General features: G+C 42.6%; 2 protein-coding genes across 4 annotated transcripts in view; one reads left to right on the top strand and one right to left on the bottom strand.

The window, feature by feature from the left end:
• LOC126720285 (vesicle-fusing ATPase-like) overlaps window positions 1-506 on the bottom strand; it is a 38182-nt gene extending 37676 nt beyond the window's left edge. The window contains exon 1 of one of the 3 annotated variants that reach the window (XM_050422608.1): window positions 110-506. The gene's annotated coding sequence lies outside the window, so the exon portion shown is untranslated. The remainder of the gene's footprint in view (window positions 1-109) is intronic. The other 2 variants (XM_050422607.1, XM_050422609.1) reach the window with 2 other exon arrangements.
• Window positions 507-5173: 4667 nt separating this feature from the next.
• On the top strand, window positions 5174-5914 carry LOC126724576 (uncharacterized). The gene is made up of 2 exons (XM_050429057.1): window positions 5174-5444; window positions 5556-5914. Exons 1-2 carry the CDS (start codon window positions 5174-5176, stop codon window positions 5912-5914), a joined length of 630 nt encoding a protein of 209 aa, XP_050285014.1.
• Window positions 5915-13574: the final 7660 nt, after the last annotated feature.

Raw genomic sequence — 13574 nt, 5'->3', positions numbered from 1 at the left:
AGTGCTTCGTTCATCTGTAAATATTTATTTTTCGTTCCCAAAATTGTATAGGTATTACAATCAAACAGGTTAACACTGATGAACGCACAAAGAAAGAGAGAGAAAGGACCTGAGGAGCCATCGAAAGTGGGATCAGTGCGAAAATTTCGCATGGGCTGGAAATCGTGGAATCGAGGTTCTTCGTACTGAGACCCCTCGCCGTACGCAGGCTCCAGCAACGAGGGCACTGGGATTGGTATTTCTTCGTGTATCACCATTTTTGATTTTCTTGGAATTCTAATTTTAGATTTCCCGGAAACTCTGAAATCACTTCCACTAACAAAGTCACAGTCACAGAGAACCACCAAACAGATCCAAATACCGCTGCGTCCTCGATCCTATGGTTCAAAGCTTCGATTACCGCATTCTGGAACTGTACTGTACAGACAGAAAAAGAATAAATTTGCAAATGAGAAACTGTGGTACTTTATCACAAAGAAGACTCTCTATCTGGGAAGTCTTTCTTTATTTCTATTTTAATGGAAGTCTTTTTTTATTTATTTTTATTTTTTTAATGTTCTTTTGTCGTGAAGTAAAGAGGACTCTCCATCCGAAAGTCTTTGTTTTTTTTTTCTTTTTCTTTTTTTGATAATGTTCTTTATTTCTATTTCTATCTCTACCGATAACATGATTCTTATTGTCGGTCTATACTTTTTGAAGGTCAAAAATATCTCTTCCAATAACCAATGACTGATCTCCTACAAATGTATTAGAATTTGAGTTAATAATGTCACACCATTCCTCAAAAAATTCAAATCTTGAACTAAATTTTTTGTTGATGGCCATTTCGGAAGCCCAAGTAGAAGGGAAAAGTCCAGCAACACGGACAGAAAGGAGTTGGCAAACGGATAGAAAACCCATTAAGCCCAAGCGGCAGGAATAATGGATCACAGGCCCATGAGATAAATAAATTGGTCTTGAAGAGATAAATGGGCTTAAAGGAGCCCGAAAAGAAAGAAAAAACAAACCAAGGGCAGTATATGATGTGGAAAAGTGAGAATGGGCCGCGGCAAGCCCAAAGTAATGAAAGCAAAGAAAGTAAGGGGTTGATGGCAAGCTCATAAACCCCAAGGATGAGAAATAACGTAATTGGGTCGGAGAAACCCAAAGAATTCAATAAAAGTCCATGGTAATGCAAAATTAGAAAAAAGGACCAAGGAAACTCAAGGAAAGCAAACGGGCTCGAGACGTCCAAGGAAAAACAAATGGGACACAGGAGCCTCGCTAGTAATGTAACACAAGAACCAATGGTCTTGTTGGGCCATTAGGGGAAGAATAAACGGCAGGCCCAAAGGGGCCCAGCCAGATCGAAACAAAACAACTTCGCAGCAAGAATGATAAAGTAGTATGGCAAGAGATAGTAGCAAGAAGAAGGGTGGGCTAAGGAAAAAGCAAAGCCCACCATCAAGCAAGGCCCAGCCATGAATAAGGCAAGCCATAAAGGAAAGGGAAACCAGAAAATGGTCAATAACGGACGGCAGATTGTGCAGACTAACTACGGCAGACGCATAAGCAGTAGGTAGATTTTGGACATACATGGAAGAGAGGCACGCACAAGGCCTAGACCTCACCAGCCTATACCCAACCAATACAGGACACGGTGAGGTCATAGGTCAAAGGTAAGAGGGCATGGTTTGGTAGTGGAGAGAAGGGAAAACCTATTTTGAGATTCCTACTAGGGCTTTTTTGGGGGAAGTGTCCTACTGGGATGACATACCATCCAAACGGACAAAACTGAGCTGGAACCACTAGGTGCATGCCATGAGAAATAGGGAAAGAGAAAGCACCCACACCGTAACAGGAAAGGGTGTTACGGCAGACAAACAAACAAAATAGTTTTCTTTTGTTTGGTGATGGGGAGTGGCTCATAGTCAGACCAGTGGTGGTCGGTAGGTACACCCAGACTAGACAAAGATAATTAAGGGCTAGAATAGTAAAATTCGATCACGGCAGACACTATAAAGAGGCCCTTGCCTGTACAGGACCAACAACAACAAGAACAATACACTATGGTATTGAAAACTTGAAAACCAAGAAATAGAAACAAAGATTAAGAAAAGAAAAAAAAATAAGAAAAAAGGGGAATATTGGAAAAGAAGGAGAGAAAAAAGATAGAGAGTGAGAATGGCAGGTGTAAGGGGGCGGTTTTGAGGCTCAGGCCCAACAGGCGGGTGGTTCTGGCCCAAAAGTCCCTCAACAATGAATTTGTAGAGAGTAGGTTAAAGAACTAGGTCTTTGACAGAGGAAACGTAGTTATGAACAAGCCATGCAACCAGTTGGACGTAAGGATATTCCTCCAAGCTTTTGGAATAATAGTCCCTGGGGCTGTATCTTCTACTTCTTGTCTCTAACTCCTTTCTCTTTTTCTCTCTTTTTCTTCTTCCAGCTTGCGATCCCCTGGCCATGGGGATTTCCTTCTCTTATATAGCATCCTTCTTAAGATCACGACCCTACACTTGTCAGCCATCTGGCCCTCTACTTGAGTGCCTGTCCCATAGGTCATCCTCCCTCTTTTCTGTGAGTTGCACTGGCCAAGATAATTCTGCGTTCCTGTCCTTTCCACATTAATGCGGCTGGAAAAGTAGTTTCTTGGCATTTAATGCGGCAGTTGTGGTTGCCCCCCTTCCTGAACGTCATGCACTATTCCTTCGTATTGGGTGACTTTTCGCCATGTATGGAGTGTGAATCGGACACCCACTTGGCGAGTCCGAGGAGGTACTCCTCCTCGGACGCCCCTCAGCAGGCCCGACCCAACATGGTTGGGATGGGATATCCTATGCCCATGCCTTTTCTTCTTGCCGTGATTGGGCTTGATACATGTACTATGGCCCAACATTGGCTGACGGATTTTACCCCCACAGCAGGTATGCACCAATAGGTTGATTCCCTCTCTCCCTCTCAAAATCCTACTCTCTGCCGGAAACGAAAGGTGTTCTTGGGTACTAACTATTCAGGTCTACTTCCCTCAAAATAATTAATTTCTATGGCAGAATCTCCCTGAGAGATTATTCACTTTGAGAAAGGGTGTTCTTTCCTCTCTGGTTTCGGTCCTGCGGATCAGACTTTATCTAATTTATTTACTCTCTCAATCAGCTCACATACTACCCACTTGTTCCCTTTACTTCTCTTATAAAATAATTGTTAATTAAAACTAAGGTTTATCTGTTCACCTTAATAAAGATCTCAAAATCTTTGATATTATTATTATTATCATATCTGCCTATCGCAACCCATTTGAAACAGTTCCACCCACCATAAGCGTACTCCTGGTAAACGAGGTATAGTTTGTGCATAAGCCAGACCAAGTTAAGTTGTAGTTGGACCGGTTTCAACTCCCTTACTCAGAACACTCAAGCCCAATACCACAAGAGGCAGCTTGGCCCACTTTAACCACAAAAAGGCCCACTACATTAAATTGGCAACTTCACTGGGGAGTTGAGAAGCAGATAAGGACAGAACCCCTCGAAAAAAAATGCCTCCAAAGTCCAGAACAACACGAAATATGAGTGTTGTGCCCTCACAAACAGAGTCCAAGCCAACGATGCCTCACCAATAGCAGCAAGCAGAAGGTGACAACGGAGTGGGGGCTAGACCTCAGCCACAGCCAAGAATCCCTACTGACAATACCAACATCTTCATTGAAGTTTTGCAGTCCTTGCAACACTCACAGCAATAAATGATGGAAGAAATCCATCAGCTGAAAACAAACAAAACAAAGGAGAAAGGAAGCTAGCATGACCCAGAACATGCGGCAGACAAAGAAGAGACACCAGCAGGAGGTGTCCCATAGAATGTGAAACAATGTTTCATTACTATAGTCAAAGTAGCGGCTCTCCTAAAATAAGAGAGAGCCAGAGCACCTAAGGAGAGGTTCTACGCATGAAGGCCTCCTTACCCACTAAGGGTACTCAGCAAACCATACCCCGAGAGATATGAGTCAAGGGCCTTTGCACAATACGATAGCAGGAAGGGAAGTGCAGTTGAGCACGTGAGTAAGTTTATTGATACCCTTGGCCCTTATGTTGCAAACGAAGACTTATGTCTTTGAGAATTTTTCAAGTCGCAATGTGACCGGGCGTACACCTGATACATCGGCCTAAAACAAGGATCGATCCCAACTTGGGATGACATGGTGGATGTATTTTGCACTAAGTACTTCCACGGAGAAGAAACAGTAACACTTGCAACCCTGCAAGCAATCAAGTAAAGGAATGGCGAAAATTTAATGGAATACATCAAAAGATTCAGGGACATAGCACTTAATTACTATGATCATTGTGAAGAAAGAACATTGGTGGAAATGTGTATGACGAACATGCTCAGGGAGTAAAGGGCAGTCTTGGAAAACTTAGAAATCTCCTAGTTTGCGCAGTTGTTGCAAAAGGCCAGAAAGAATACTCAGTCCGTAAAACCAAGTTTGGACAAAAGAAACGCTCCGCAAGCTATGGCAGTATCCACTGGCGAGCGGGGAAGGAAGACTGGCGGAAAGGAATACGATACTCCATCACCAATACCATGCACTCCAAAAGAATTAGATGTGCTACTAGACAAAGGGCAGCCTTTACCGCAGACTTCAAAGGGCAAGCTTCTACTGGCCAAGCATGGGTAAAGATGCAGACCGAGTCCAAACTCAGTATGGGACCTGCCAGCTCGCAACAGACAAAGAAGAAAGTTACGCTGTGTTTATCAGTAAAGACTGGAGAAGCCCATTCGTATAGTACTTGGCAGAAGGTATCTTGCCACAAAAGCACGGTGAAAGATACAAGCTTAGAAGGCTGGCAATGTGCTACTTTTTGCATAACTCGGTCCTTTTCAAGAAAGGATATGATGGTGACCCTTTAAGATGTTTAGGTCCTAAAGAAGCAAGAGAAACGATAAAAAAAGTGCATTCGGGAGAGTGTGGGAAGCACTAGGGGAAGAAAAAACAATACAGATGGGCTACTACTGGGCTACTATGAAGAAGGATATGATAGAATTTGTGAAGAAATGCCACAGTTGCCAAGTGCAAGCCAACTTGATTCACACTTACCCCCATAACTTACATAGTGTGGTCACCCCATGACCCTTCCACACTTGGGGGCTTGATTTGATAGGACCAGTTAACCCACCATCGCGTAAATACATATAGATACTAATGGCTACGGAGTACTTCACTAAGTGGGCAGAGACAGTGTCATTCCAAAAGGCCACAGGAGGAGTAGTGGCAAACTTCATCAAGGAGAACATAATTGTGAGGTTTGGAGTGCCTCATAGGATTATTAGCGATAATGGTACACCGTTTGTCAACAGTGATGTAAGGAAAATGATGAAATTCTACCAAGTCAAATACCATCGTTCATCGCTTTATTACCCTCAAGGAAATGGGCAAGTAGAGGCAACAAACAAGGTTCTCATAAAGATCATCAGTAAAATAAACCAAGAGTACACAGGATGATGGGCAACACACCTGCCAGACGCCTTTTGGGCTTACAAAAAATCACCAAAGTCTGCCACAAGATTTTCACCATTTTCCTTAGTATACGAGACAGAGGTAGTAAACCCCGTAGAAGTGATGACTCCATCTTTGAGAGTAATGCAGATGCAAGGGAAGGAAAAAGAGGGAGAAGCCTTTACGGCAAAAAGGTGTGAAGATCTAGAAGGACTTGATGAAAGAAGGGAGGAAGTCCAAGAGCGTAGCCACAAATACAGACAAAATATGACAAACGCCTATGGCAGGATGACTAAAGAGAGGGTGTTCGCGGAAGGACAACTTGTGCTGAAAGTGGCAGACTATGTTAGGCGAGGTATGACAAGACCATCTAAGTTTGCACCCAAATGGGAGGGACCCCTCGTTATAAGAGAGACACACCCGAGTGGATATTATCGCCTAACCTAGATGAATGACAAGGACTTAATGGATCTCATCAATGGGAAATGGCTGAAGCATTATTATGCCTAAGTTAAGGTTATGTAGTTGTCCCTTTCATTCAATGAGTTCAAGGTTTACCTTTTGTTCTTTTTTTTTCCTTCAAGTGACCATGTCACAGACAAGTTTTGTAACAAACTTTTATGAGTACACAATGAAAAGGACATGAAGTATTATAAAAAGTTATTCCATGTCATAAAGTAATAGCATAAATAGCAAACAAGTGCAGCATTTTAAGAGTTACAAACCCAAAATGTAGCAACTATACCAAGTTAGCTAAATAAGTGTTGTAAAAGGGAAGTATGTAGATAAAGTGTACTAAGGTGGGGTAGTAAAAGAAGGAAAAGAACAAAAAAAAAGAAGGGGGAAACTACATCAACGAAGTCCAGAGATAAGAGGTCGGTCTTCAAAGCGACTGGACCCACCAATGCTAGCAAGAAGACGCTCGTGACAACCTTCAAAATCTGCCACCTCCTTCTTCAAAGTCTCAATCCGTGTGTCAATAGCGTCTATAACAGGCTGAACCTTTCTCATGAAAAAGGATCGGGCAATCTCATGGAGATGATCTAGAATGAACTCCACAGCAAAACCCACACTCATCAGCTCCTGAACCACAATCCTCCACTGCAGGATCTTCTCTGAAGAGACAGTATCAACAAAGTTATATTCAATATCATTCATTACGCTTCCCAGCAATTTCAAGAAATGCTCCTTGGTAGAACGACCAAGACGAAATCGCTGCATAAAATCTCCCCGGCTACTAAAAACTGCCTCTAAGTGAGAAACGCAGTCCTAAGGAACCTTGAAGCCATGGAAGTCCATGTAAGGAGAACCGGAAGTCCAGAAGTTTGCAAGATCAAGGTCGTTAATCTCGAGCTGATCAAAATGTACAAAAAAGGCTACGACCTCACCCACGGGGTTTGGAACCATGGCAGAACTACTGCCCACCTCAAACTGAGAAGGGACAGTTGGCAACGAACCTAACAAAGAGTATGAGATGAGAAATCATAAGTTAGGAGCAATAAACTTGCAAGAAAGAAAATAAGGAAGGAGCCGAGAAACTCACCAGGACCCATGAAAATGGAAGTTATGGGTACGACAGAAATAGGTACAGAAGGTACGATAGAAACAGGCATTGTGAGAGTGGCAGAAACAGGTGCTATGGGTGTGGCAGGATCAGTGGCTGGAGGCATATCAACGTCTACTACGACCCCTGGCCCCTCAAAAGTCTTTGTAAGATACGGAAAAAGACATATATACTAAAGGAAAGTGCAGCAAAGAGGAGATGCAAATACCTATGCCTAAGGAAGAGATGACAAAAAAGAAGGAGGAATGGACTTAGTCAAAAATCAAAAAGAAGGGAAAAAGGAACATACTCATGAATTCAGTCTCAGCGGGAGCATCCTCCTCGTCATCAAAGTCAGAAATCCTCTTCTTCAAAACAGGTTCATCGTCCAGATCCTCAAAGACATCCTCAGACCCCTCAAAGGACAAGTCCACATCAGGACCATGTGTGGCAGAGCTGAGAATGGAAGAAGGAGTAACAACCAATGAAGAACCATCCTTCACAGCCTGGGATAGAACTGCAAAGGGGTCACTAGTGGAGATGACCAGGGGTGTGGCAAGAGAGGAAGCCTCTGTTTGAATAGTAGCAAGAGGAGTGACCACCTCTTGGGAAGAGTGTGTCTCGGCAAGAACGGGAGTGGCCTCACTAACCTTCCCAGTATGAGTACCCTCGTTTATGGGTACTGACTCAGTGGGAAGGCTAGAAGCCTCAGCAGGAACTCTGGGTACAACAGCAGAAGGGACAGGTGTTGCAAATACTATATCAGCCCCATAAAAAAAGCCTTCCATGGGTGCACCCATAGAGCCAGAAAGTTCCTCCGCTGTAGGGTGGTATATAGAAAGAGGCTCGGGCTCATCCTAGAAGACGAAAGGAAAGAGATGAGAAGATCAAAGGAACTTTTAAGCAGATGAGTCAAACAAGAGCATGTGGCAGATGAAATTTGTGCAAAAAAAGGGAGGGAGAAGAAGAAAAGAAAAGGAGATGTACCTCAAACTCAAGTTCATCAAGTAAAATGGGTCGGGTGGCTGATGCATCCTCCTTATGCTTAGACTGCAAAGGGGAAAGAAAACAAAAGATAAAGTTAAAAAGAAAAGTCAGCACATGTGTAACGGCAGGAAAGTTAAATGTATAAAAAAAATATAAAAAAAAAGGCAGAATTAGAAGTAACTTACTCTCCGCTCAACAGTAGAAGCAGGGTGAGAGGCTGTCTTTCTCTTGCTGCCTCATGTTCTGCTAGAAGGGGGAGCATTTGTAGATGGCCGTGGAGCGGCAGGTTTGGGCTTGCTCTTAAACTTAGGCTTGGCAGGAGCTTTCTTACTCAGCACAGGAATATTTATCACTTTAACTTTCTTCTCCCAGCCCGGAGGATAATCATCGGTGTACCAATACCACCCTCTTTTCTCCTCATCCCACTCAAAGATACCAAACCGGTTTTGCTTCCTAGCATACGCTAATACAGATTTGGAAAGCAAAAGCAACCGAGAATTTACCAAAATAATTGCGCTAAGCCCATCAAGAAGAACAAGAGAGAAGCCACGACTACCTATCAACTCTTTTTCAAACGAAGTCATCACGGCCTGCCAATATCCATGCATAGCAGGGGTACAAAGACCTTCCCTCAGTGAGCCCAGAACGGTGACTGCAGTAAAACGCTGACTCCAAAATTCAAAGGCAGTGGACCGCAGAAAGGGTCGAACAGAGGTAGGGGACTCCATAAGAAAAGAAAGGTCATCAGGGATGTCTTGATCTAATCCGAATTGCCTTCTCACTCGGTTGGCAGGATAATGAACAAATCTAATCCCTTTGTCGACCAAATAAGGCAGCCACCTAGCATTGGTGGTCGCCAAGTAAGTGATTCCAGTCTCATCAAAACCGGTCAAGGGAGTGGTAGTCCCAACGGTATGAACAAACAAACCCATGGCAGAATCTACACTTGCATAACCGGCACCCAATTTCCTATAAGCTCTCCAAGAAAATCCTACATCTTGATCAAAAGATTCAACAGCAGAATGGCCAATCGATTTCAAGCCAACCTAACGAAAGGCTAATGGAAAGTGTGACGCAAATCTGCCACAAAAGTCAGTAATGGCCTACGGACACGACTGGTACTTGTCTCTGGCAAAACGAGAGGGTCTACACTTTGAAAAATGCTTAGCACAACACTTGTATAGCAGGTGTTGCAAAATAGTACTATGAACAGAGGAGGTGACTATATAACAGGAGCCTGCCTGGCTCTCATCACTCCGCAGGATGTCCAGCTGAACATACAAATTCCCCATGAACATAGGGGCCAACGGCAGACTAACCCCAGCAAAAATCTTAATGGCCAAGCGGAAATATAAAGGTTTCACAGCGTAATGAAGGTGGGACCCAAAAACAAACTTGCAAAGCCAAAATGCAACAAAAGCCGCACGGCGAGCAAACTCAGAAAATTTAGAAAAAGAACTAACCCAGTAAGACAGCTTGGCGTTCCCGCTCATCTTTCTCTTCAACTCAACTTCCACAGCCTCTTTTTCTGGGGAAAGCTCTAAGGTGGCAGGTTCAACGTCTCCAAGGATAGGTAGGAGTAACTAGTTGGCCACATCTTCTAGGGTAACGGTGGCCTTACCACAGGAAAAGAAAAAGGTATGGGTGGTGGTACACCACCGGCGGACCAAGTGACGAAAGTTAAAAAGGTCCCGGAAGTTAGACAAGCAGCGAGATGAAACTATAGCTTTCAAAACACCAACTCGTTGCAGTAACCCCATGAAGCCAGTGTCAGATAACTCACTATCCACCCATTCTCTCCAACCGAAGGCGGTACCAAATTCGAACTCAAAATGGATGGGCATAGGGAGCGAAGTACCCTGGCGAATGATTAGATCGTGGATCGAAAAGGCCAACGGAGCCCAGGAAATGTCCGTACTTTGCCGGCAAAGAGAGAGCCACACACAGCTCTAAGGTGGTGACACATAATCGCTGGGAATCTTTGGGAAATGGGGATGAACGTCGTACCAGGGATCGATGAGTGAAGCACACTTGCTGTCTGGGTCACACTCCGTTTCTTCCTCGTCGGAGTGGTCCGACTCGGAGTATACCGTCTCTTCATCTACACCACGTGCGGCAAGAGGATCGAAGATAACTTCCTTTCCTTTATAGTGGGAGGAGCTTTGGCTCTTCGCCGGTGTCATTATGAAGGAATTTGGTCGAAGAAGATGAATGAGGTGTTTAAGGAAGAGAAAACGGAGAAGAAAGAGAAAACAAAAAGAAAGTTCTGGAAAGAAGGAAGGAGTGTGTGTTTGGATTACAGAGGGACTCCTTCTTATATACCCAGGTCATTTATGCAGGCACGAAAGGAGGCGACAGGTCAGCCATCAAAAAGAGGGTGAAATTAATGACAAAACGACTTTGTTTCAAAATAACTACCAAGTTAGGAAATCCGAAGAGACAAAACTGTTCGCCGTAGGAATATATATATATATATATATATATGTGTGTGTGTGTGTGTGTGTGTGTGTGTGTGTGTGTGTGTGTGTGTATGTATAAGGTAGGGACCACCGTTCAAAAAGCCCACGAAAGAAAAGAAGATGGAAAGACAGGAGAGGTAGAGGAGTTTTTATTCACATAAGAACCGCAGGAACGCTTCATATATTCAGGAGGCCAAATGTTGATGGCCATTTTGGAAGCCCAAGTGGAAGGGAGAAACCGAGCAATATGGACAAAAAGGAGTTGGCAAATGGATAGAAAACCCATTAAGTCCAAGCGATAGGAATAATGGATCACAGGCCCATGAGATAAATAAATGGGTCTTGAAGAGGTAAATGGGCTTAAAGGAGCCCGGAAAGAAAAAAAAAAAAAACAAATCATGGGCAGTATATGATGTGGAAAAGTGAGAATGGGTCGCGACAAGCCCAAAGTAATGAAAGTAAAGAAAGTAAGGGGTTGATGGCAAGGCCATGAACCCCACGGATGAGAAATAATGTAATTAGGCCGGGGAAGCCTAAAGAATTCAATAAAAGCCCATGGTAATGCGAAATTAGGAAAAGGGCTGAGGAAGCCCAAGGAAAGCAAACGGGCCCGGGATGCCCAAGGGAAAACAAATGGGACACAAGAGCCCCGCTAGTAATGTAACACAAGAACCAATGGTCTTGCTGGGCCATTAAGGGAAGAATAAACGGCAGTCCCAAACGGGCCCAGCCAGATTGAAACAAAACAATTTCGCAGTAGGAATGATAAAGTAGTATGGCAAGAGATAGTAGTAGGAAGAAGGGTGGGCTGAGGAAAAAGCAAAGCCCGCCATCAAGCAAGGCCCAACCACGAATAGGGCAAGCTATAAAGGAAAGGGAAACCAGAAAATGGTCAAGAACGGACGGCAGACTGTGTAGACCAACCACAGCAGACGCATGAGCAGCAGGCAGATTTTGGACATACATGGAAAAGAGGCACGCGCAAGGTCCAGACCTCACCAGCCTGTACCCAGCCAATACAGGACATGGTGAGGTCATGGGTCAGAGGTAAGAGGGCATGGTTTGGTGGTGGGGAGAAGGGAAAACCTATTTTAAGGTTCCTACTAGAGCTCTTTTAGGGGAAGTGTCCTGTTGGGATGACATACCACCCAAACAGGCAAAGCTGAGCTGGAACCACTAGGTGCATGCCATGAGGAATAGGGAGAGAGAAGGCACCCACACCGTAGCAGGAAACGGTGCCACGACAGGTACACCCAGACCAGACAAAGGTGGTTAAGGGCTAGAATAATAAAATCTTATCACGACAGGCATTATAAAGAGGTCCTTGCCGTGTACAGGACCAATGACGACAAGAACAGTATGCACTACGGTATTGAAAACTTAAAAATCAAGAAATAGAAACAAAGATTAAGAAAAGAAAAAAAGATAAGAAAAAAGGGGAATATTAGAAAAGAAGGAGAGAAAAAAGATAGAGAGTGAGAACGACAGACATGCACCAATAGGTTGATTCCCTCTCTCCCTCTCAAAATCCTGCTCTCTGCCGGAAATGAAAGGTGTTCTTGGATACCAACCATTCAGGTCCACTTCCCTCAAAGTGATTAATTTCTACGGCAGGATCTCCTTGAGAGATTATTCACTTTGAGAAGGGGTGTTCTTCCCTCTCTGGTTTCAGTCCTGCGGATCAGAATTGATCTAATTTATTTACTCTCTCAATCAGCTCACATACTACTCACTTGTTCCCTTTACTTCTCTTATAAAATAAGAGTTGATTAAAACTGTGATTATCTTTTTCTTAAGTAAGGTTTATCTGTTCACCTAAATAAAGATTTCAAAGTCTTTGATATTATTATTATTATCATATCTGCTTATCGCAACCCATTTGAAACGTTCCACCCACCGTAAGCGTGCTCCTAACAGACGAGGCATAGTTTGTGCGTAAGCCAGACCAAGTTGAGTTGCAGTTGGACCGGTCTCAACTTCCTTACTCTGAACACTCGGGCCCAATACCGTAAGAGGCAGCCCAGCCCACTTTAACCACAAAAAGGCCCACTACACCTTTATGTGATTAAAAAATACCGTCATTAATAAATAATAATTTTTCTTAGGCTCCGTTTGGAAGATCATAAGGGAATGAAATGGAATGTATTTAAGTAATGAAATGGAATAGAATGTATTTAAGTAATGGAAATAAATGAAATGAAATTAAGTAACCTTGATTGGATGTTTTAAAATAAAGGAATGAAAATTAATGGAATGTAAGTAATCTTGTTTAGGAGCAACATGGAGGGAATGGAATGAAATCATTTTATGACAATATTACTATTAGACCCCTATTTTAAAATAAAGAATTGAATATATAAGGGTATTTTGGGAGTTTTAGTAAAAAAATCATTAAATCTAATTTCATTCCCTCCCATTCCTCCAAATTTTGAGGGGAATGAAAATTTGAGATTTTAAGGGAATAGAGAGGAATGAGTATTCCCTAATACCCATTCCATTCCCTCTCACTTAAACTCCCAAACAAGGGAATGGGTTTTCCATTCCCCCTATTAAAACTCCCAAACAAGGGAATAGAAGAATATTCTAAAATGATTTTTTTCATTCTTTTCCATTCCATTCAATTTCCTCTTCCAAAACGAGGCCTTAATCAATTTTAATTCAAAAAGAGAACTTCTAAAATTTAATCATCTTTTTCTTCATTTTTTTTCCTACAACTTAGCTTCCTTTTTTTTTCTTTTCTTTTCTTTTTTCATTCGAATAAAATACCTCCAGTTTCAAAAAAAAAAAAATCCACTTTCCTTTTTTTTTTTTTTTTTCCACTTTCACAGTCCTTTCACATAAAAAATAAAAAATAAAAAGTTTAGGGTTAAGGGTTTAAGGTTTTAGGGTTTAGAGTTTTTGGGTTTAGGATTTAAAGGTTTAAGTGTCATGCCTCAAACCCAAAAGGATCTAAAGGATGAGAAATACATCCTAAAAGTATCTATAAATTCGTTTTTTGGACAATTCAATCCAAACATTTCATACCAAGTACTAATATCAAGAATTTTCATAATTTTTTATTAAAAATACTCCTAAAATAAGTCAGACCTCTATGCAATAATTACAAGGACCATTAGTC

The sequence above is a fragment of the Quercus robur genome, chromosome 4 (assembly GCF_932294415.1).
Source record: "Quercus robur chromosome 4, dhQueRobu3.1, whole genome shotgun sequence".
NCBI classification, from domain to species: Eukaryota; Viridiplantae; Streptophyta; class Magnoliopsida; order Fagales; family Fagaceae; genus Quercus; species Quercus robur.
This window is presented reverse-complemented; position numbering and strand designations above follow the sequence as displayed.

What these genes read in the sequence shown, in the direction of transcription:
- LOC126724576 (XM_050429057.1), top strand. Translation starts at nt 5,174, where the DNA reads ATGGCTACGGAGTACTTCACTAAGTGGGCAGAGACAGTGTCATTCCAA. An exon ending in GGTTCTCATAAAGATCATCA is followed by an intron (nt 5,445 to 5,555) that starts GTAAAATAAACC and finishes CATTTTCCTTAG; the next exon opens with TATACGAGACAGAGGTAGTA.